The sequence below is a fragment of the Zalophus californianus genome, chromosome 15, assembly GCF_009762305.2.
Source record: "Zalophus californianus isolate mZalCal1 chromosome 15, mZalCal1.pri.v2, whole genome shotgun sequence".
In the NCBI taxonomy this organism is placed as follows: Eukaryota; Metazoa; Chordata; class Mammalia; order Carnivora; family Otariidae; genus Zalophus; species Zalophus californianus.
Genome location: NC_045609.1, coordinates 82,144,463 through 82,168,704, shown reverse-complemented (window position 1 = coordinate 82,168,704; position 24,242 = coordinate 82,144,463). Strand labels below are relative to the sequence as shown.

The 24,242-nt window shown below is 40.0% G+C and overlaps 1 protein-coding gene across 5 annotated transcripts in view; it reads right to left on the bottom strand.

Annotated features, from left to right (window-relative positions):
• The window catches only part of EDRF1 (erythroid differentiation regulatory factor 1), a 40,915-nt gene that overhangs the window by 12,306 nt on the left and 4,367 nt on the right, over positions 1-24,242 (bottom strand). For 2 of the 5 annotated variants that reach the window (XM_027595888.2, XM_027595892.2), the window contains 19 exons: positions 23,577-23,701; positions 23,182-23,338; positions 22,499-22,543; positions 19,815-19,916; positions 19,420-19,541; positions 18,623-18,734; positions 15,914-16,061; positions 15,729-15,837; positions 15,326-15,437; positions 13,629-13,889; positions 11,206-11,277; positions 10,769-10,919; positions 8,590-8,778; positions 8,043-8,243; positions 6,467-6,685; positions 4,051-4,274; positions 1,765-1,923; positions 1,457-1,606; positions 97-250 (listed from right to left, as the gene is read on the bottom strand). In XM_027595888.2, coding sequence (XP_027451689.2) covers positions 97-250; positions 1,457-1,606; positions 1,765-1,923; positions 4,051-4,274; positions 6,467-6,685; positions 8,043-8,243; positions 8,590-8,778; positions 10,769-10,919; positions 11,206-11,277; positions 13,629-13,889; positions 15,326-15,437; positions 15,729-15,837; positions 15,914-16,061; positions 18,623-18,734; positions 19,420-19,541; positions 19,815-19,916; positions 22,499-22,543; positions 23,182-23,338; positions 23,577-23,701 — 2,812 coding nt within the window. The remainder of the gene's footprint in view (positions 1-96; positions 251-1,456; positions 1,607-1,764; positions 1,924-4,050; positions 4,275-6,466; positions 6,686-8,042; positions 8,244-8,589; positions 8,779-10,768; positions 10,920-11,205; positions 11,278-13,628; positions 13,890-15,325; positions 15,438-15,728; positions 15,838-15,913; positions 16,062-18,622; positions 18,735-19,419; positions 19,542-19,814; positions 19,917-22,498; positions 22,544-23,181; positions 23,339-23,576; positions 23,702-24,242) is intronic. The other 3 variants (XM_027595890.2, XM_027595889.2, XM_027595891.2) reach the window with 3 other exon arrangements.

The following is a 24,242-nucleotide window of genomic DNA, read 5'->3' as shown; positions in this document are numbered from 1 at the left end:
ACATTCAAGAGAGAGCCCCACGTCTGTCTCACTCTAAGACAATCTAACACAAAGTCAATGCACACAGATCTGTGAAATGAAAAAGTTAAGACTTACTGGTCATTTGGAATTCTGCAAATGCCACTCTTTCTAACTGTACTCTAAGTAGTTCACAGGGAGCATCTTTGAGAAGCTGAAAAAGCTTAACAGCTTTGCTGTAATGAAGATCTGCCAGCACCCGGTGCTGCTTCCTAAGATGTTCATCACCAACCTAGAATCAAAATAAAATAAAAAGACAAATCTTAAAGCCTGGGTTTCACTATAACTACTTAACCAAGTCTCTGGATCACTAAATGTTATTCAGTGTCGTTATTTTTGTAGAAGTCTTACAGTTTTAGTTCTTATAGTTAGGTGTTTAATCCACTTTTGGTTTTGTATATGAGGCGCTGGAGTCCAACTCCAGCATGTGGACATCCAGCTGTCCTGGCACTAAGTCTTTCCCCATTGTGTTGTCTTGGAATGCTAAAGCTTGCTTTTGCCTTGAGGATACTAGGCCATCTGGGCAAGCCTGAATTTTAGTTAGGATGTCCTGGGGCAAGGGGAAGAGTGTCCAGAGGCCAGCTTAAAGTGAAAAGAAATCCTCTCTGATTAAGTTGGACCTCAAAGGACAGTATTCTCAGGATAAGGGCACCCAGAAGAAGGCCCACACCCAAGGGACTGCAAGGTAAGTTGTCTTGGTCCTGAGCTAAGTAAAGGGAAACAGCAACACACACACACACACACACACACACACAAAAAAAAACATTACTGAGAAACTTCAAATACAAGATTCCTTGGCAGAAGCCAAGCAACCATTCTGGAGGAAGGTACCTTCAACCTTGGCCTCTATTTATTCTTAGACACACATGCATCTGAGTACCAGGATTCATGTACAAGGTTGTTCACAGCAGATTACTTCTAATAGCCTCACACTAAAACAATCCAAAAGTTCAGAAATCACAAAATGGATAAACTGTGATATATTCATTAAATGAATACTAGTGAACTAAGAAAATGCACCAACCAGGAGGAATCTCAAAAACACCATGTCTAGTGAAAGGCAATAAACCACAGAATACGTACAGTATGATTTCTCCTATAAAGTTCACCACCAGGTAAAATGTTTAAGTGGTGAAACAGAAAAGGTGCGGACATACTGAAAATCCAGGACAGTAGTTACTCTGGGTGGGTCCGGAGGGAGACTCGGTGGGGAGGGGGTGGTGCACAGAAGATATGTAATTTCACAAAATAATACCCAATCAATTATTGTAAAGAAAAATATGCAGCAGAGGCGAGAGTGGAAAATCAACTACACTGCAAGTTTTTCTAAAGCAGCTAATAGAATAGATGGCATTTAAATAGATAGTGAAATATAAGAAAAACAACCAGAACACTTTTAAATGAACTTGAGATTGAACTTTAGTTAGAATGGCAATACCTGATTTCTCAGACAACTGTGGTACATGGACGCCAGCCTGTGATGGATGGTCGCGGCTCGATACTGACAAAGAGGCTGTCGAGCAGAGACTGAGTCCACATCACAGTATTTCAGGGACTTCATCATAGCCTCACTGACTTCTTTTTCAATCTGTTTTTTTTTTTTTTTTAAGGGGGAGGAGAAAAAAATGACAAGCCTATAATCTTAAATAAAAATATTTAAATCCTGCTTGTTACGGAAAATATGCTCAATATCTGTTAAAGGCATAAAGTTGAAGACTTCTTTTATAGCCCCGCAAATATTATTACCTGCTCCTGAGCTTTCCTAGATAATGGAGCATAATCTTGCTGTAGAGTTGCCATCGTGAAATAAGTAGTGGACAATTCCCAATTCACTGAATCCCAAACAGCCGGGTGTATGTCTCGTGTCCCCAGTGACCTCAGAGCTTTCAAATAGTAATCGACAGCCTGTGAGGGAGAGAAAGATCCAGTTCTGACTTGGTCTAAATCTATGCCAACAACCTATGAAAATAAAACATACTTTAAAATCACCCAGATGTTAATTTGGTGTGGGAACAATTTACAGAAGGGCAATACTGTGAGGAAAGGAAAAAACCGTATCAATGAAACTGTTGCAATGAGGCAAGCCAGTTCAAGTGGACTGCAAGCCACTCCCTGTTTCCACAGCGAGTCCAGCTTAAGCCTTAGTGCCTTCTGACTCATGCTCATGCACGAGGATGCTTTTCCTTCCTTTGGTTTTTTTCCTTTCTAAATGAAAATTAGTTTATATAACTAGTAAGCTAGAAAAAACTAACTTGATGAGCCCAAGGATAAAAGATTGCTGGATCTGACTGTAAAAAGAAGCAACCCCTTCCACCCTTTACCACCTCCAGCCTGAAGGGCATGGTCATTATGTTTAAGCAAATAAAATCACATTTAATTCCATCACCTAGCAATAATTTCTACATTTCCTGTGTGTACCATCTACATTTTTCTGTGTATCTGTAAACTTAAAAAAACTATAAAAAGGATTTTAAAATCTCCCATGCCATGGGGCGCCTGGGTGGTCCACCTGACTCTCGGTTTCAGCTCAGGTCATAATCTCAGGGTCGTGAGATCGAGCCCTGCATCCGGCTCTGTGATCAGCAGGTAGTCTGCTTGTTCTCTCTCTCCCTCTCCCTCCTCCTCCCACACTCGCACTCTAATAAATAAATCTTAAAAAAAAAAAAAATCTCCTCTGCCACAAACATTCTTCACTAGTATTCACATAGCTGTGAAGTACTTGTTAAAGGAGAGCTCTTGGGGTGCCTGGGTGGCTCAGTCAGTTAAGCATCTGACTCTTGGTTTCAGCAAAGGTCATGATCTCAGGGTCCTGGGACGGAGCCCCGCCGCTGGCTCTGCACGGAGTCTGCTTGTCCCTTCTCCCTCCCCCCTGCCCCCCCTCAAATAAATAAAGTCTTAAAAAAAAAAAAAAGGTGAGCTCTTGTTCCAACACTGGATGTTACCACTAAATACTTGGCAATACAATAAACAAAAGAAACTCAATTTTTAATTTCATAAAAATTTAAAATTAGAAATTTCTTACATAATAACCACTTTTTTTTAATGTGTATGAATTTTTTGTTCAAGATTATTTGCCCCTGGGGCTCCTGGGTGGCTCAGTCGTTAAGCGTCTGCCTTCGGCTCAGGTCATGGTCCCAGGGTCCTGGGATCGAGCCCCACATTGGGCTCCCTGCTCAGTAGGAAGCCTGCTTCTCCCTCTCCCACTCCCCCTGCTTGTGTTCCCTCTCTCAGTCAAAGAAATAAATAAAATCTTTAAAAAAAAAAAAAAGATTTGCCCCTTAATGAGCACTGGGTACTATGAATCATAGACCTGTACCTCTGAAACCAGTAATACATTATACGTTAATTAAAAAAAAAAAAAAAGATTATTTGCCCTTTTTTCTATTGGGGCAGTTTATTTTCAGTGATTCTTTATTTTATTTACTTATTTTTAAAGTAAACATTATGTGCAAACGTGGGGCTTGAACTCACAACCCCGAGACCAAGAGTCGTGTGCTCTACCAACTGAGCCAGCCAGGCACCCCTGTCTTCAATGGTTCTTAACTCTTCTTCATGTATGAAGGGTTTATCCACCTCTGATCTGTTCTGTGTTACCAATATTTTCACTAGAATGGGGTTTGCTTTTCAATTTTGCTTTCCGTTGTGCATTTGGAAACTTATTTTTACACATTTAGGTGTATCCATCGTCTGCTCTGCGACCCCTGCCCATTGTGTTGCGCCGGCCTCATCACACAAAAACTTCTCCTCCACTTTCTCCTGGCACTTTCTCAGTCACCCTTCTCCACGTCAGCCTTTAATCCACCTGACGTCTTCTCCGCTTCCGCCAACACGATTCACTGAATAATCATCTTTTCAATATGCCACCTTCAACACTACATCCTCGCACTCTTGGGCCAGTCTCAGTGTTCTGTCTGTCTTCTCCCGTGCCGTCACCACAGGTCTGGTTAGCCTTATAAAATTTTCAGGGAGCGATGGCAAAGGTAAATGGCAATTAGGTGTAAATGGATGAGGTCCGACATGCGAGCGTGTTACCTTATTGTAATACAAGCCTTCTTCTGGTGAGAACTCCCGCTTAAACTCATCGCCGGCACCACAGTGCGCCTGCGCACAGATCCGCATGAGTCTCCCCGTGTTACACAACAGAAGGGCAGCATTCGTGGCATCATCAATCGACTCAAAGTTGTGAATTCCTTTTTCAAAACAAGAAAAGCTTTTTTTCCACAACTGCTGCTCCGCGGTGGACACACTTTTGCTCACTGCACACACACAAAAAGAGAACAACACATGTGAGCAAACATCAGCGTCAGCCCTCTGTGTGTCCCAGGGAAGGACGCGGGCAGGAGGACAGGGACACGACGGCTAAGGAACCAGCTGCACACAGCCATCGCGGTGACCTGGTCGCATCATACCCCCTCAAATTCACAGCGAGGCCTTAACCCCAATGTGACTGTATTTGGAGACAGGGGCTATAAAGAGGTAATTAAAGTTAGAGGTCGTAAGATGGGGCCCGGATCCCACATGACTGGTGTTCTTCTAAGAGAAACAGACACCAGGGGCACACGCAGAGACCAGGTAAGGACACAGCAAGAAGGCGGCCATCCGCAAGCCATGGAGAGAGGCTTCAGAAAACCCCAATCCTGCCGGCACCTTGATCTTGGACTTCCAGCTTCCAACTTGTGAGAAGTATGATTTCTGTCTTAACCCACCCAATCTGTGGTATTGTTACGGTAGCCTGAGCAGACTCAGACAACACTCAAACATGGCCCTCTTTCACTATAAACTGACTGATATGAAAACAAGCAAATAAAAACATCTGAGCAAAGCCCTATTTTATAAAGATTCAAAACACGTGGTCCCACGGAGTTGTAAGAGGTATGATCTGGGTTGTGTCTAATTCTCCTAGGTTTCCGACTACCCACTTTGCATGCTCCTTCACGGACTTCCTCCTCCAGAGACACCTCAAAAGCACAGGCTCTTACATAATAAAACTTAAAAAGGAGGACCTCTTTGTAGCCCCAGTGCCAAGCAGAATTCACAAACAACCAGGCACACACACATTTCCTCAACTTACCCGCTGTCCTCCGTTCTACTGTGGCCCTATTCCTTCCTTCCGCTGGGTGGTCTTGACATTTCCAGCATTCTCATGGATCCAATATCCCCTCCCTATATCATCTGAGCGATCCCCAACCTATGTCTTGCTAACCCAAAAAGCTCTAAGTACAGGTTTCTAACCAACAACTGAGCCAGACCTTCCACTCACATGACTACCCGGATCTCAAACATGACAAAGGCCCAGCTGAATCCGTTATCCTCTGCCCGAATCACGAAAGACCACTTGCTGCTACCCTCACAATCCACTGGACCGTGCATCTCTAGTCCTTCTCAATGCTGCCTACTCAGTCTGGACAGCACCCCCCTGCCCACATCTTCCTGCTGATATCCTACATCATGCACCAATCTGCTCAAACCACATCTTCTTTCCAAAAGCCCTCAAAAAAAGCCTCACAACTTCAATAAACATCTCCTTTCCCCACTCTTCTACTGTACCACATCTGTGCTTATGGCATTTTCCAAAAATTTGTATTTCTTTTATTTTTATATATATATATTAAAGATTTTATTTATATATTTGAGAGAGAGAATGAGAGAGAGAGAGAGCATGAGAGGGGGGAGGGTCAGAGGGAGAAGCAGACTCCCTGCTAAGCAGGGAGCCCAATGCGGGACTCGATCCCGGGACGCCAGGATCATGACCTGAGCCGAAGGCAGTCAGTCGCTTAACCAACTGAGCCACCCAGGCGTCCTATTTATTTATATTTTTAAAAAATACTTTATTTATTTATTTGACAGAGAGAGACAGTGAGAGAGGGAACACAAGCAGGGGGAGAGGGAGAAGCAGGCTTCCCCCCGAGCAGGGAGCCCGATGCGGGGCTCGATCCCAGGACCCTGGGATCATGACCCGAGCCGAAGGCAGATGCTCAACGACTGAGCCACCCAGGTACCCCTCTTTTATTTTTTTTTTTTAAGACTTTGTTTTTATGTAATCTCTACACCCAACATGGGGCTTGAACTTACAACCCCGAGATCGAGTCGCATGCTCTACCAACTCAGCCAGGCCGGCACCCCAAAGATCTTTCTCTCTGGCTTCCTGACATGAAAGAGGACTGTTTTAGTCCATTACACATGCAGCACAGAGCCTAGCACAGGCTGGCTGTGCGCTTCCCTTCTGAACTGATCAGATGGGGAATGGAGGACACCGAAATGATGAATCTCAAAGGGAAATGTATTTTCCTATCTTTGTTTCTCAAGAACTTAAGAATAAAAGATTCATCAACAGAGCACCCCTTCCTACATCAAGTCAAGTGCCACAATTCTTTGCTCAGGCCATACAAATCAGCACGATTTTCTAAGAGAAGAGGCAATAAAGAGAGGACTCCAAAGAGATACTCACCTGCTCGCTCACTCTGCAGTGCAGCAGCCTGATTCATGTAAAACACACCGATTTCATTTCTAATGTTACCCATTCTCTTCAATACTTGTACGTAGTGTTCTGGGTTCTGGCTTTTTAAGTCACTAAATTGCAAGATTTCATTAGCAGCTTCGTAACATTTACAACTGACTGAAAGCTGACTCTCTAAGTCTGTAGACAAATCGGTTGCCCATGCAAATCCTTGAAAGAAAAAAAAGGAAACATCACCATGAGTCCCGAGAACCCTTTTTCCTTAGTATCCATGTAATCTCCTATTTTTAAGACAGTAAAAGAAACCCAAAATGGTATAATCCTACTAGGATTTAATCAATACATCTAAAATTTTAAGTTTTAAAGTAAAGATCTTTTAATTTAGAAAACTATGTTTTCCTGGGATATTAATGTTTTAATAAAGAAATATCTTCCTGACCAAAAATACCAAACAATTTCCATGATCTGGATTTTACCAAGCACACTTGCTCATTGGTACAGACTTGAAGTTCGTTGATACGAGGTAAAACATTTTTTTTTCTTTTTAATTAATGGAAATAGTTCTTGAAATAAAGCTGACTGCTACAAGAGGCTACTTTTATGTACCTTATGGTTTGCAATGTCCATTTACCTCACTGAAGCAGCAGCTACATAAGCTCTCAAAGACTCCAATATGCCATCTGGTGGGACTGGAGTAAACTCAGGTGCAGGGCCCAAAATTCAAGGGGGGAAAAAAGGGAGCACCCCTGCTGCTAACACTGGCATCCACGAGAGACGTCACTCTCACACAGAAGTGTTTTAAATGAAATTAACGTGATGAAACTGATCATTTGAGAAACTCAGGAGAGAAGGCAAAGAAAGAGGGCAAAAGTGAGGAAATACTACGTTCCCCCCAATGTACTTCTCTAGATGTGTAAATGTCCAAAAATTTTGGTGAGCTGGATATCAAATAACATCAATGCTTTAAGAGCAAAATACGACAATGCCATGATAGAAGGACGGATCTCTGAGCTCATTTACCACCCTGACGGCAGTGAGCTTACGACCGTAACTAAGGATACAGTCGCTGTGGACTAATTCTCCCAGTTTTAAAATCGGACAACTCCAAAACAAAGTAATATATTCAGTAAGACAGTCAGCCATGAACTAAGTTTTAAAAAAATGATCTCTGGATCTGGGCCCCCAGAAATCATTCAGAAGGTAATTCATTCCCTTTTACCCACTGTTACTCCTTTTCAAAAGAAAACCATGGCTTGGTTCACTGACTACAAGGTTACCTAGGAAAACCTCATGAAAAGACCAGAGTAAAAAAGTCAACACAATTGTCTTAGAGCTTATTTTATCTTTAGTCCTAGTTGTATTATTAGTAATTATGAAATATTTTGAAATCATTTTACACACAAATACACGAGGGATCATGTTCAATTTTAAAATGAAGCAATCAATGAAACAAAACTGCAATATCAAAACACTAATATTTTCACCACTTTCCTGGACATACTCCGATAAGCATAAGCTGGATGGAATAATCCCCACATGAATCGAACGCTGGGTCTCACTGGCATACCTTGACAACTGGACTCCCTGTGGAGGCTGTGTAGTATCTCCTGATCTTCTTTTGTTTGATAATTAAACTCCTCAAGATGCGCTGCTCTGTTGTTCGCATTCTGGGCCAGCATCAGTTGGATGTCGCCACAGAGCGTCAAATACTGAGACAGAAATAGCAGCACTTCCGAAAGCATGTTGGTGCAGAGGCAGCAGTAAGTATCTGGGCAGAAGAGGTGTGAAAGAGAAAAAGACACCGGTGTATTAGAAATTAATGAATACAGTGAATATTAAGATAATTTGTTACTAGCTGAAAGCTTTGTACCACTGTATCTATTCTAAGCTTATGTTATGTCAGTTATCACATATGCCTTTATGTATTTCAAAAGGAAGAGATAATCAACCAGAGCAGAAAATAAAATACAAAGTAACACACTCAAGACTGGAAAAAGTTATTTCAAAGTTAAATTTTACAACAGAAATAGGAGTAAAACTTCACTGCGATTCAGATGCCTTTTCTGTTCTCCCCTCCCAATGTCTATGAAGTGTATTAATTTACAATGACTTACCATGGCTCTGCAAAGCTAATTTAATGTATCGTAACGCTCTTCCATATTTCTGAAGACTCATGGCAGCATCAGACAAAACATAATAGGCCTTTGATGACTTGAGAATCAGCTGGAGTTTCATTTTATGTTGCCAAGAACCAGGGATCATTCCAGATTGACTGGAATAATTACCCTTCTGAAGGGAGCCCACTACGACAATGGAGGAGGGGAAAGGAAGCACATTTTATTTGAATGTAAGTCTCACTATAAATAATGTTTCTTGACAGACAGTCCAAGCTTAGGTACGATGGCTACAAGACTGGTAAATACTGTGCTTTACTACTTAACCACCGAGTAAAATGGCAGTGTTTCAAGAGACCCTCACTGGGATTTCTGAAGGCGCTCTCTCTGCTCCCTGCTGCCATCAACTCTGTCATGCTCTTTCAGGGTCACTGACATAACTCGTGACTGGCATGTCCTTTCTCCAGTCTGTGTATTAACCTGCCAGGCTCTAGAACCCCCGTGCTAGAACACTGAAAGGGCTCCGTACCACTTATTAAGCCCTGTCTAAGCATCCTGGCCCACTTCCTGGGTAACATTTTTGTCTGCCTCCCCAGTATTCCACCCTTACTCCTACTCATCAGCCAAAGTCCAGTGAGTGCTTGTTGCCCACACAGATGCCTATTTTTTCCACCTCCTCTCTTAGTGAACTGTTTCCTCCACCAGGAACACGCTTTATTTAATAAAGCCCAGCCTACTACTACCTTCTTCATCTAACAAATGATCAACTTTTGTGCAAAGCACTATGCTAGGCACCAGAAACCGTGACATGAAGTTCTTTGTTCTCCATCCTTGGAGATCTTGCACACCAGAGGTAGAGATAGGCTGCTAACACAAACCACAGCAAAATCTATTATTAAGTGCAACTACAGAGGTAAGAACAAAATGCCGTGGGAATCCCCCTCCCCAATCTCTGAGCCTCAAGATTTCTCATTTTTTGATCAGTGACAACATGAATCTTTCAATCCAATGAAAGGTACTTACAATCTCTCTTACGGTTTTAATTGGGCATGTATTTCTTTTTCCTCTGTTATTGTATGCATTCTCTGTGTGTGAGGCTTGGTGAGAACACCAGAACTGAGTAAGACACAGTTTTTGCTCACAGTTGTATTGGTGTGTGTGCATAAAACCACTCAACACAGCTAACTATGACATAAGGCAGGCTTCAGTTAAGTGCTCAAGGACAAAGTGCTAGCAGAATCAATTCTGACCAGAGAAAGAGGTGAACATAGATCTCCTGAACATCAGCAGGATTTTCAACAGCTGAGTTGGGGACGAAGGAAGAGAGAAAAGGCATTTCAAAAAAAAGAGTACCATAAAAAAGGCAGAGATGTCTCAAGTCCTGGTATTCTCCTCCCGGTATAAAGGCTGAAGCCGGGCACACAGGAAGCAGTACTTAAACGCTAGGGCAATAAATTTACTCCCCCCACATACAACTTATATTCATGAAGAGAAAAATCAGGAAAGCTCTTGGTATTTCAAACATACAGGCTTCCAAAACTTTTTAAGCAACTGAAAGGGATTTTTTAAAAGTCCACATGTTCTTCACGAAGTGACTTTCCTGAGGAACAAATTAGACAATTTATAAGCAACCTTTCTAGCTTATTCAAGGCCCACTCAGTAACAAAAGCCAACAATCCCATGGCGCTTATTACGTGCACTGTTTTAAGTACTTCACACATATCAATTCATTTAATCCATATAAAAACTTTAAAGTAGGCACTATTGTCTCCATTTTGAGAGTGGGGAAAAAAAAAATAAGGTTCAAAAACGTGGAACTTGCCTTAGCAAAGCCAAGATTGAGGCTAGGCAGTTTGGTTCCAAAGTCTGCTCTTAAACACACGACTGCTTTTACTGAAGCAGTAATTTCTTACGAGAACCCTACTGAGCTGAGGGCATTAGCTCCTCGCTGCAGGGAACTGGAAGAAGCGGAACTTATTAGGAGTATCTATAAAGAGTCAAAATTATCCTTTGTTTTATATTTTGAATGAATGGTATTTCCCCCCACTTTCCATTCACATGATACCCTTCTCCTGAATTCCTTTCCGTGACTGCCTTAACTGACAGAAGTCTGCTGTTGGTAAAGGACTGGGGTACTATTCTCTAGAAAAGTCCTTATTTGCACATCAATTCAACTTACTTTTGTCCAAAAACAAGGCCATCTGCTTCTCCAGACCCTCAGGACCCCCCCTTGTGGAGTCATCTTCATATTTTAATGGGATTGGGGTGTTGGGGTCAGCTGCAGGAAGGTCGCTTTCTTTTTTAATGCTGCTATCCACAGATTTTAACCCCTTTAAAAGAGGAGAAACGTTTACTATGCACATAACTGAAGGTCAACTAGAAACTAAATATAAGGCTCTGAACACATTTAGGAGTATTTAAATTTTGAAAACAGACTTGAAAAGACTACGTTTTACTTGAAATGGTTGGGAAAAACTAATTTTCACTTTATGCTTAAAGGGGAAAAAAGCCAGAGCAGAATATCATTCAGAATAATGTTTAGACACCAATAAACAAGCACTATGTGCATACCAAATATAAGTCTACTGAAACAGTGAAGACAAAATTAAGACTTACCTCCAGAACATAGCTAAGCACGAGTCTACAGCGCTCCTCTGTGTCATGGCAAACTGGAAACGTGCAACTGGGCTTCAGAAACAAACATTTAGAACTATTAATATGCTGCCCACGTGACAAACTTCACAGCTCTCAGCTCCTGGGAATTATTAAAACTCTACACATCAATAATTTCAAAATTTGCTGTGTATTCAGCTTTGTGAGGTAACTGATATTAAGGTTAATGTACCGCTTTCACTACAGATAAAAGTGACATAAGCATCCACAAAAACCTTGCCTAATAAAAAGACCTTCCAAAGTATATGTTACTTTAAATTCTTACAGTTTTAAAAATTCTATTATGAGAAAAAAGCAAGAATGTGAGTAATGTTTTAGATACATGTATACCTAATCTAATAGGTGAGTTTAATCCCTAATTAGCACTGATACTTGGTAACACACAGTTAACAATATCATCAATTTAGCAGTAAGTTAACAAGTATCACCAATGGTCTCATTGCATAATTTGTACAATTTATATGCTTAATTATGAGAACCAGTTAACAACCCGAATCTACTAAGTGATCTTCTGTGTAAGGGCCTCTGCGAAGCATTTCATTTTTGGTGAATCCTACAAGGCTGGAATGACTGTTCTCACTATGCATCAAGCACAGATGTTAAGTAACCTGTCTGTGGGCAGTCACTGAGCAGGAAATGAGGTGAAGGCACGCTGACTGTAGTTTCAAAAGTTCACTAATAAGGCAAAGCTAACAAAAGACCTGTTTATATGAATAACAGGACCGCATTTTTTGAGTGCTTCAGATATTGATAAAAAGTGCCACCTCCGTAAAAAACTGTAAACTAATATACCACTACGTCTTTGTCATCTACTTGCCCCATAAATCTAGGGTCTTGTGTTACAATGCAGTTCCCCAAATACACAGAACTTTTGCCATCAGTAATCTTGTTTATAATCAGGAAAAACTTTTTTTTTTTTTTAATTCCACTGGGGGGTTCAAGCTGGAAGTGCACTAAAACTCAGATGGACAGTTAAGAACTTGTCCTGTAGTCATTTAATCAAGTATTTCCTGAGCACCCATTACGTGTCCTCAACATGGGAGGTACAAGAATGTCTACACGTACAGGGAGCTTCTGTTTTCATGAAGGGAAACAAAACAAGCTTTAGATACAGATTATGATCTCCATGAAGGAGATAAAAATGTAGCATGCTCTGGCTAGAGTGGTCAGGGGAAAATCTTCAGAAGGAGCAACACTTCCATCAAGACTTAAGGCTTAAAAAAGGCAGCCATGAAAACTTCTGGGATGTGCCGAGCACACACGACAGCAGATGCCTCACATGGGAATGATCTTGATGAGCTTGAGGCAGGAAAAAAGGCAATGTGGCTATGGTAAATGAGAGGGGAAAGTGAAGAGTCAAAAAGATAGGCAATGTTTTGGGTGACAGAGGTGTCCTCTAAAAATCTATCTGGATATAAAGTTTCCATCTGAAAGTTAAACTCAGAACTTACGTTAAGAGATTATCTGTATATACGACTATATTCAGTTTCAGGAATAGCCAGAGTCTTTTAAGGCTGACTTGGACCTGATCACAGGAAGATAGGACTGGAAAGTAATCAGGATTTAGCAAACTGAAACGTAATTCTACCGTCTGGAAAATGACCAATTGGGAGAATAGTCAGTGCAGTCCATGTCAACAGAACTTAAAGGGTAGGAAGTGGTTAGAGTCTATCTGACCTTGACCAGGCAAGAGATGTGTCCAATCTTGTTGATATGGCCCAGTCACTGAAAAGTGCTGTCCTGTAGCACCGGGATAAGGTACCAGCTTCCCCACAAATGGATCAACAAGCCACCCCTTGTCTGCTCTTACACATTCAGTTTCCCAGTAACCCAGAAACTGAGAATGAATACCCTGGTGAGGAGACAGGACTATACACTGGTCACTGCAAACGAAAATCTCCTACATAAAAATTAATATACTGATGTGTGGTTTACACATCGTCTACCATTGGTTTGCATGTGGATCAGTTACCCTGGGGCAATTACAAAACAGGTTTTAGTATTCATAAAGTTAATGGTTACTAGGCCCTGGACCATGAAGGATCTACTGAATTTTTCTGTTTTTTTAGACATTTGAAAGAGAAAGAGTGAGTGAACGAGTGCAAGAGCGCACGTGTACGCCAGCACACACAAGCAGGAGGGGTGGGGGAAGAGGGAGAGAGAATCTGAAGCAGACTCTGCACTGAGCACGGGGCCTGACACGGAGGTCAATCTCAAGACCCTGAGATCATGACCTGAGCTGAAACCGAGAGCCGGAGTACGCCACGCAGGTGCCCCAGTAATGCCATCTTTTGAGAGGCTAGCTGTATTCAGTTAATAATTGTTTTTCCATTGACAGAACTTTAATACAATTTTACGATGCTTACTCGGATTTGATGAATGGATTTGTATTTTTCTGGAACTGACAATTCTCCAACAGACTTAATAATAGCTACTGCTTTGTTATCATCTGAGGGATCAGAACTGGTGCTATAGGATCCATTTTCATCGCTGTCCGGCATCTCTTCCTCCTCTTCACTGTAACTTTCATCAGAATTCTCATTTAAAGGAGATTCTGAGCTTTCTTCTTTTTTAGGTTCATCTAATTGAAAAAGTTCTGAAAGCATGTAATTGGCTGAAGCAATAATCTTATAAAAAAAAAAGAAATACATGTGATTGTCATCAAAACTGAGCATTCTAAAGTGGAATAAATTTTACTACTGTACTAACAAATTTTAGGAGGTCTGCAAACAGGCTGTTTCCACACTGTAATACACACAGAACTGTTCTCAAGTCAAGGTTATCAATACTGTGAAGGTTCTCCACAAAATCTTCATGGGTTATGTTTATTTCCTGCAATTACTCCATCCCCAGCCCTCTGTTCTTAAAAAAGGGTGGCAACTGGAAATAAAGAAAAGTTTTCACAGGGAGTGTCGTAACTAAAATATTAGCAAGACAACACTCCGTATTAACTGAGAAACCAGAATTTCTCTTTACAAGCTATTAATTAATAAGGGTTTGATAAGCAACTGATATTTATTATATGATCTTTGGTTCCAGGGGGGAAATCCCCCACTAGCTTAATGAAGGAAAAGTCCATCCTGGCATCTCTTAAAATTAGCATTTATATATTACTATTTATTCTACTCTATTATCTGTTGTTATTTTTGATCACAGACATTCAACAGTTTCAACACCCTTTTCTAACTTTCACATAAACTATTCAATTTCCACTAAACACCACCACCTCAAGCGGCAATTAGATATTGAAGTCAGAAATTATTTTGCCATTTTTCTTCAAAAAGTGTTTTCTCTTGGTTTGGTCTCTAGAATAAACTTTTATATCCAACTAGATGTGGCTACAATTAAAATTAACTTGGATCTTTAAAAAACCATTGCATATGCTCCATGCCTTTCCTAATTTAAACGGAATACAACTAGCATTACACCAAAAAGGAGTTGTCAGATTCAGACAACTGAGGGTAAGGGTGGTGTAAAATTGTGGGGCACATGACTAAAAGATTATTTTAAGAGATGCTTTATACACTGAAAAAGCACAGAATGTGAACCTTATTTATACAACAAAGTGATAACAAGGCCTGTTTGTGTAAATGGATCTTTTAAAAAATACTGTAAAATAGTTTTCCACCTTCTAGAAGTGCTAAGACAAAGGAAAAAACAGCACCACTGTTAAAATGACAGGAGTTCTAAAATTATAGAACAGTGTTATCCAACAGAAATGTAATGTCAGCCAGAAATTTAAATTTTAAATTTCTTGTGGCTAAATTATGAAAAGTAAAATATGGTGAAATTCATTTTAATATATTAGTTCAATAACACAAAATATTATCATTTCAATATGCAGTATCTACACCCAACCTTCAAAATTCAATGTGTATTTTACACTTAAAGCACACCTCAATTCAAATTAAGCACATTGTAAGCGCCCAACAGCCACAAGTGGTTACTGGCTACCATAATGGACAAGGCGGTTCAGACTATGAATTAAGAGGCTTTAAAGTCTAGGCAACAATCTTTCAGAATGCTAGAATATTTTTAAAGAGCATATAAATGTTAATCTTACTTGAGGATGTCTGCTTTTGTCCAACAATTTAACACAATTAAGAAGCAATGTTCTAATAGTCCCGTAGTGTTTCTTATTTTGATTCTTCTTCATCATCATGTTGCAAGCAACCCTAAAAAATGTTTATATCAACTTTACACCCCATTCCTCATTCTCTGCAAGACCCAAGTACAAGCATGCTCTTCTCACCTTCCAATAAAATAAGGGATATAAGAAACGATACTGTATTTTAAAATATGGTATTTACTTCCCCCCCAAGTTGACTGTGGTACAGCCTGTAAACATATGTACATACTTTGTTTCTTAAGCTACAAAAACCTAAAAGGTATTTAAAAGCTTTGGCCCCGATAGTGTGGCTGTGCACTTTAAAATTTTACGTAAGGCTACTTCTTCACGCACTCACTTATATAAGAGAATAGCCACCGGCATTGTGAATGGATTCTGGTACTTGTCTTCAGTTTCTTCACAAAGAGTAGTGAGATCATAAAGCTTCACTATATCACTGCCACTTGCTGAAAAGGAAAACAAACCTTAGTTTACCAGGGTCACTCAAATCAATTATTATCGTTCATTCAAGAAGGAATTTACCTTTAAACAGCCAATAGGTATGTCCTTCTTTCGTACAGTTAGATTTTAGAAACGATAAAATATTCTGTGCAATGTCTTTTATGACTTTCGTAGAGAAGTTCGAGTTTTCCAAATTGGGAATCTCTTCGGTTTTTATCATTTCATACTTCTGTAAAACACAGACAGAACGCAGTTTCAGAGAAAACCCAGGCAGCAACCCTTCTCTTATTAAAAAGGAACCAAATATATAAATCCTGCAATCAGAGATCTATGCAGCCCCAAAGAGCTGAACCCACTGGTTTTCGATCTTTTTATTGCTCCAACATTCCAAAAGAATCCGACCCACCTGTCAGCAATGCTGTTGGCTTACCACAGGAACAGGTCTCAAGACAGAATCACCACCAATTCAGAACCACAAATTTAGGCATGATCCTGCTTCTGTTCTCACATGGAACAGCTTGCAGCATACACTTCCTTCCGTTCTCCCTGGTGGTTTTCACCTGGGAGGGTGGTAGATGAAGGCAGACTTCACCCAGCCTGCTTTTCCCCCAGACACTAGACTCACTCAGCAAGTCCCTCCAGTAGACACTACTCTTCCCTTGAGCTATGGACGGGACTCCTTTACAGAAACAGAGATGGGGACTGGAGGCAGCAGCAAGAGTAGAGGCCACAGGGAAACCACTGCCACGACTTCTAAAGTACCTCCACATTTCTTTCTAGTTTGTCTTCTGTTCACACTTCCTTAAACGTCTCTGACCACATTTTCCGAAAACGCTAAGACAAGAAACACCAAATCGATTGGAAAAGAAGACCAAATAGCCTCCTCAGGTTGGTTTTCCTCCTTCTTGGTTCATCTAAAGCCCCACGTCATAATTCCTTCCTTAAAATCCTGGATTTTATACTGCACTCTTCAGGCCCCCCCTCCCCTTTCACCCACACGGGGGAAGGCTCCAGAGTCTGAGCTGAATAGATTCCCGTGGTGATGACGTCCAACAGTATCCAGGGAGACGGACCTCAGGTTATTTCTCTAGCCCCGTCTTCTCCAAGGCCTGTAACTTCAAACTGCTCATGGACATTTCAATGCTTTCCTCAAATGGAACACATGATGAAGACCGATCACCTTCCCTGCCGAAACCAGTTCAATGTCCCCACATCTCCGGCAGTGACACGGTGGTGACTCTAGACCGTGAGCCCTGGAATTCTCTGGAACCACCCCCTCCGGCCACAGCCTCTCATTAAATGCTGCTGTTTAGGGTAATGGTACAACAGTGTTTCCCAACCAAGAATGCAAATCAGAATCATCTACAAAGCTTTCTTTTTTTCCTTTCTTTGACAGATACATAGATCCCACCTATCCTGATACACTAGGAAGCCAAGCAAACTGTCTTTTTAGAGACCACGAGTGATTCTGATAAACACTGAAGGTTCAGAATCACTGGGTTGGAATACAATGGTTAGAAGCATGGCCTCAGCGAGATACAGGTTCAAATACTGGCACCACCACTTACTAGCAATGGGGCCCTGGGCGACTCACTTGAGCTCCCTGATCCTCAAGTTTCCCTCTTCTTCAAAGGGAATACTGGTGTTCCAGCAGCTAAGAAGATCAAGTAAGTAATGCATGTAAAGCACTTAGCAAAGTGTCTGGAACAAAACAAGCACTCAATAAATGCTAGCTCCTTCTTATCACTGTCAATTCTTAGTATTTTCTCTACAGTCTAAGTCCATCAAGTTACTTGCAAAAGTACAGCAAGGCCCTCCCCCAGGCTTCTTGTCTCCAAGTCCCCCGTGCCTGTCCTACAAACCATCTCCAAACTCAGCCTCCAACACAACGAATTTCACCTCCCAGATGCAAAGCCTTCACAGATTCCAGATTACCAATCGAACTAAGCCCACACTCAGTATTCTAGATTCTCCATTATTTGACTTCGGCTTTTCTATTTGCTATTCTGTTACATGAATCTTGTGTCCCTAGATGCATCTATTATCAATCCCTTCATTTACTTAACACTAGTCTTCTAACATTCATCTCTTATTTTTGGAGAGGCTACCATTCAAGATTCAGTGGAGAGACCACTTCTTCCAGAAGTCTCTTTCAAATCAAATCAGAAATGATCTCACCTTCCCTGACCACCCGGACCTACATGGGTGTCCTGCCCTTCTAACAGATGGTCTCCTATCTTTCTCTTTGCACCCTGTTATTTCCCGTTAGCATTTTACCTTCCTCGGTAGTGACCAAACTTTACTCTTTGTTTTCCCTCAATACTTATAATTATGAGGATACAGTGCCTCACAAAAAGAACAAGCTCAATAACAATATGCTATATAAACTATCAACTTTACACATTATTGTTGTAAACTTCCCCTAAGACTCTGCATATACTGAGTAGACATTTGTATACCAAATGGATATCTCCACTGTATAGACACTTTTAGGTAATTAATTACTATGAACACCTAGCATTAAAATCAGAGTTCTATGGCTACAAATGTGGGTTGCAGTATATTTATGAACTTCCCACAAATTACCTGTACAATTATACTCCTGTAACATCTAGAATTCTGATATTACCCAATCAAATGTGAAAACACTCAAATTTCAGTTTATTCACAACAATCTTCCTTGTTAAAAAGACAGCCTAGTATTTAAGAGCCTCATAAGCTTTGGTGAGGTACTCTGCACTGATTTACATTTGGAAGAAAATTAGAGAAGTCACACTGTACCTTACTTACCTGCACAATTCCATTTACGTGAAAACACATCACAAGTTCTGGTACGTTGCATATCAAGTTGTCCAACCAATAGTCAATTCCAGTTAGCACATTAATTGGTTTGTTGTTGTCCCTAAAAATACATATTTCTAGTGTTATGGAGTTTAAGATGTTCCATAATAAACCATCTGAGACTTATTTCCACCATTTAATCATTTTAATCTATTCTCCCCTAGGTGAAAAATGCCATATTAACTTTATTTCCTGATGAGATATGCACATGTAGCTCACGTGGTGCGTTCTTTACCATCTTTCCCTAAGTTCTGCTCGCGTTCCTAACTGGAATCCATACAAGTTTTCAGTAAGAGTAGAAGGAAATAGGATAGCAGATTACTGTGAGCCTACTGCATGCTCCTCATACAACCTGAGGTGAAAGACTGACCACCACCTATAATAATGCCCATGCTATAGCTCACGTTGGCTGACAGGAACACATACAGCTGGAGTACTAACAGAAGTGCCCACAATTAGTTAACATGAAGCTGGTAAACCATCTCCTTAACTAATTAAATTCTATTATATTCTCATTCGTTGTGAATTCAAACATAAGATTAAGACGGTACAACAGATCTCTGACTCCATTCATTAAGGACCTGAATGCAAACCCAGCCCCAGGGCTTTCAGCATTTGCTGATAATAGCCTCATCCTTACTGTGCTGATTTGGGGGGGGGTGAAAAACCCAGATAAAGGTGATGATTAACAGATTAAGTGAAAGCAGATAAAACACTGACTCTAAAGAAATACCATTTTGGTTTACCTGAGACGTAGGCTGACTGCTGGATATCTGCCTCCTCCAAATATAGGCATGTTGGAGCCAACTAACATATGTATATCTTCAAATGTCCATAAGATATTCCGAACAAAATCATTTTTAAGACCCTTTGATTAAAAATAAAATAGGAGAGGTTATTATGTAATACACAAGAGATCCATAATTTCCCCCCATGATTCACAGAAATTCTAGAAAAAGGAAAGACAAAGAAGACAAAGTAAATTAAAGTCAAAGAGCTATAAGATCACAGAGGTGTTTAGAAAGTGATTTTCAGGATCAAGTGGACTTTTTTCCCTACAAATTCCAATTCAGACTAGCTTTTAAATGACAAAGTAGACTGGGGATCAGGCGTCCCAATCTGGACACCACGGAAAGCATACCTGACTGTTCTCCCCGTCATTGAATAAAGTAGTCAGGTTTTGTTCTTTGGGTGCTGAGGCCACATGCCCCACTATGTATGAGGGTTCAAGAGGCTCACTTCCCTGTGAAAAGTGCAAGGATAAGGAGTGACTCTGCTGCCGATATTTCTCACAAATGGCCTACTTTTCAAGAGTATCCCCTAAACATTCAAAGTATAAACCTCAAATCTACTTTTGTGAATTTAGGGCTAATATGCAAATCATGAACTCATCAATGTGTGGCTTACTTCAGCTCTTAATTATCATAGTTATTCTAATAAGCTAATCACATTTAGATCATACTCAAAAAAGATTAAAGATTATTTTAAGCTTTCAAAGTTTTCATTTTTTTTCTCTTTTGGATAAATCTGAATACCACTGCTATTTCAGCCCACCCCACCTCCACTGAATTAAAAATATTTCTAAGAAACCTCAGCCGGATTCTTTTTATTTTTCCTTCCTTTATTCTTAAAAAGATCTTGAAGTAATCTCTACATGCAACATGGGGCTCAAACTTTTAAACCCAAGATCAAGAGTCCCACTCTACTGACTGAGCCAGCCATCACCCCTCAGCCATATTATTCTTGAGACACTGGTCATCAGAGCAGCCCCGACGTTTGCCATTGTCTGACATGTGCTTCACAGAACACTAATCCCTGAGGTACTCAGTGAAGAACGTCCAGAGTAAGCTTTTGAAACCCACTGCTCACTATAGACTTGCTTTTGGACAGTAACAATGCTTACTACATTAAAAAAGCCTCTAAAAGGTTCTCTAGTAGAAAAATCAACTTCCCCTCTGTAAAATCCAATGTTCTCAAACTTATTTAATCTTGGAACACGTTTTATTCTTAATACATTCTCTGGAATATATTCTAGAAAACACTTAAGGAAGGGGAACATTTGACAATGGGTAAACTCAATCCACCACTCAAATTTCCAACCATTAGGGACAGTTGTCTTAAGAAACGTTACTTTAAACCTTTAATCCCAAGATCGGTATGTGCATGTGCATGTGCACAGCTTATTCCATAAATTTCTTACTTCTCAACCTATGTGCATGCTAATAAGCTCAGCCCCTGCCTGTGAAGTGAGTACACTCGACTGCAAGTACGGTGGGGGTGGGGGAGAATCTCCAGTGCTTTTGCTCTGCCTTGTACTCTTCTTAAAGAGTCCCACTAGAACTTCAAGCTTTTTTATTTGTTTGTACAGACAAGTCATCAACCTGTGGACCAAATCCCCAACTGTATTTGCAAGGTAGCAGCCTTAGTGGGAGTCTGGGCTCTGGGTTATAATGTTATCAATAAAAGTCTGGCTCCAAGGCCAACCACAGACACCTATTTAAACTCTAACACTGCTTAACACAGCCCTCAAACCAGCAAGGTTAGTTTTGGGAATAAGAATTCATGAGGTAGGGGCGCCTGGGTGGCTCAGTTGTTAAGCATTTGCCTTCAGCTTGGGTCATGATCCCAGGGTTCTGGGATCGAGCCCCATGTCGGGCTCCCTGCTCCACGGGAAACCTGCTTCTCCCTCTCCCACTCCCTCTGCTTGTGTTCCCTCTCTCGTTGTCTCTGTCAAAATAAATAAATAAAATCTTCTAAAAAAAAAAAAGAATTCATGAGGTAATAGAGTACACAACAATCTCTAAATCTGAAATTTAGGCAGTATAATGTTACATAAAATATTCTGTCAAAGAGGATTTTTTTTTTTTTATGGCAGGCTAGCTCTGCTTAGGACCACGGCATTGCTGTGACAACCCTACTTCTTACACGGCCCTTCTGAACACGTGTGGACCACATGGATGCAGCAGAGTACTGCTGTCAGGACAGGTCTCTGAAGTCAGAAAGCTCAGGGTTTAAATCTTCAGATTTCACCAGCAGTGTGACCATGAGCAAACATCTACTCTTTATGAACTTTAGTTTACTCACTTATAAAATGGTACCATCAACACTGAATACATGTACAGCTCCAAGGATGAAAAAAATGTATACGTACGCACATACACATACACGGCTTAAAGTACAAGGCATAAGAGGCATTAAATAGACGCCAGTTTACTTCCTCCACATACAAGTCTATAGATTCTCAAAAGCCTCCCTGATTTTTCACAATAAGCCCTAAACAAGGTAAGGACAAAATGATTAAGGCTGGAAGACAAGCAGAGGGGTGGTAGGAGATTCATATTTCTGTTATGTGGTCTTTTTGTAATGTGTGGGTTTTGAAGTCAAGGAATACTAAATGAATTTTTAAAAACTCCGTTAATGCAATATAATCACATACCGGAAAATGCATAAAATAAATCATACAGTAAAATGACTAATTACAAAGCAAATTATCCATGTAATCACTACCCAGGTCATGATACTGGTCCCTGCTAGCACCCAGCACCCATGTCCCTTCTCATTCGCACAACAACCCCGCTCCTGGAGGTTAGCACTATGTGAACCTGCAAATTACTTCTTTTTCTTTATAACCTTCCTAACTTTGGAAAAAATTTAAATTCATTACATAGCTTAATGAGCTTTCTCTATCTTAAAACCTACTAAAACTAAAATCAAGTTAAATGTATTTCCCTCCTATCACCCTGTAGTTTATGAGGATAGCAGCAATCTGGACAAATAATGTTCATATACGTGAGAACACATAGCAAGAGGAAAAACACAATTTACCAAAGATCTCATTTTTATCTTCTTCGACTTTGTCAATATGTTTTCCTAAAAACAGACATGCATAAATTTACATAGATGCAGTTACTTTACTCTTTGATAGACACAGCAAAGACAAAAACTAAACAAAAAATAAGAAAAAAACCCAAGAATGCAAGAGACAAAACAGACATACTACTCTCTCTTCCTTTCTAAAAGCTTTATAATATTAATGTGGGTTAAGTCTCAGGAACTTCACCCAGAAAATCTTAAGGGCAATTTTAGGCTTAACAATCTAAAAATTAAGGTAAGAAGGTCAGTATTAAATTACAAACAGACCTGTGAGTCTCAATATTTGATAAGCATTTACTGTAAGTCTAAAGCTTAAAATATTCTATATATCACTAAATCATATAATATTCTTACGACTTCAAGGAGATAATCGGTATTGATAAACATATTGGTAAGCTATTTTAAAAGCTAATAAAAATCTTTAAATATTTTGAATTAATTTTAAAAATCTAATCTAGCTATTCATAGTATTTTTTATAAATTCTATTTTGAAAAATTTTTTTAAGTAATTTTTTCAATTAATTATAAGACATAAATTAGAGTACTTTTTACTCCTGTTCTATTTTTATTAACAAGATCATTGGTTTTGTCTTCTTAAATGAGTTTACTGAATTAACATCTAAGTACTAACCAACCTGACTGGAAGCACTGGGATCTTCAGAAACTGAAGAAGGCATTTCAAAGGGGGCGGGCCACGAAGCCCCGTCTGCATCATTTGTCTGATCTGAACTGGATGATTCCTGCTGTTCTGCAGCAGATGGGACGGGCTGAGCAGCTCCATCGCCATTGATACTGGCCAAATCAGAAATAAAAATATCACACTGTTACTAAAGTTAACTTTATGTGATAGTCTACCAGTTTTTAAAAGCTAAATTCCATAATCAACCATAAATCTTATTTAAAAAAGAATAGAAGACATTGAAATGTCATCAATAGTTGCAAAACTTAAATTACTTTTATAGCTTAAAATTAAATTTCAGAACAGAATTTCATTTTCCTTAAGATAAAAAATAATCAAGTAGCCAAGTACCTGTAATATAAAAACTTGGAAAGAATAGCCTTCTGATACCAGTGCTCTTTGCTCTTTTTCTTCCTCTGCCACTTCTGATCAATGAGTCTTTGATAAAATTCTTTCAGCCATGTCCAATCACCAGTCTGAGGAACAAAAGAAAATGATAAATACAACAAACCTGTAATCAAAACAATTTGTTACCCACTCCTCTTTTAAAGAAAATATAAATACTATTTAATAAACACATACTCAAACACTATCTTTCTAGACTCAATCCTATCACCTCTTTTGGGAAATCTGTCTTCCTTTTCTCCCTGAGCCAGGCTAGGAGAAGTAGTTTTTCTTTCTACCACATTCCTTAGTACCTGGAGTAAGTCCCAATAGGCATACCATATTGAAATTATCTGGGTATGTTTATCATGCCAAAACTGTAAGCTGCCAGCAAAGGACTGTGACTTACTCACTGTCACATCCCAAGAGCTTGACCAGTGGCAAGCATACATAAATACTGAACTGCCAACAGTCCCCAGTCCGAGTACAGAAATGGAGAGTAAGCCTTGAGAAAGTCAAACGTTACTGTTACACTTTTCAAAAAGTATCCACTATCACATGGGAGGGTGGGGAACTCATTTACCAAAATAGTTTGAGAAGCTCTGCTTTAAGCGAACCAATTAATTCTAATAA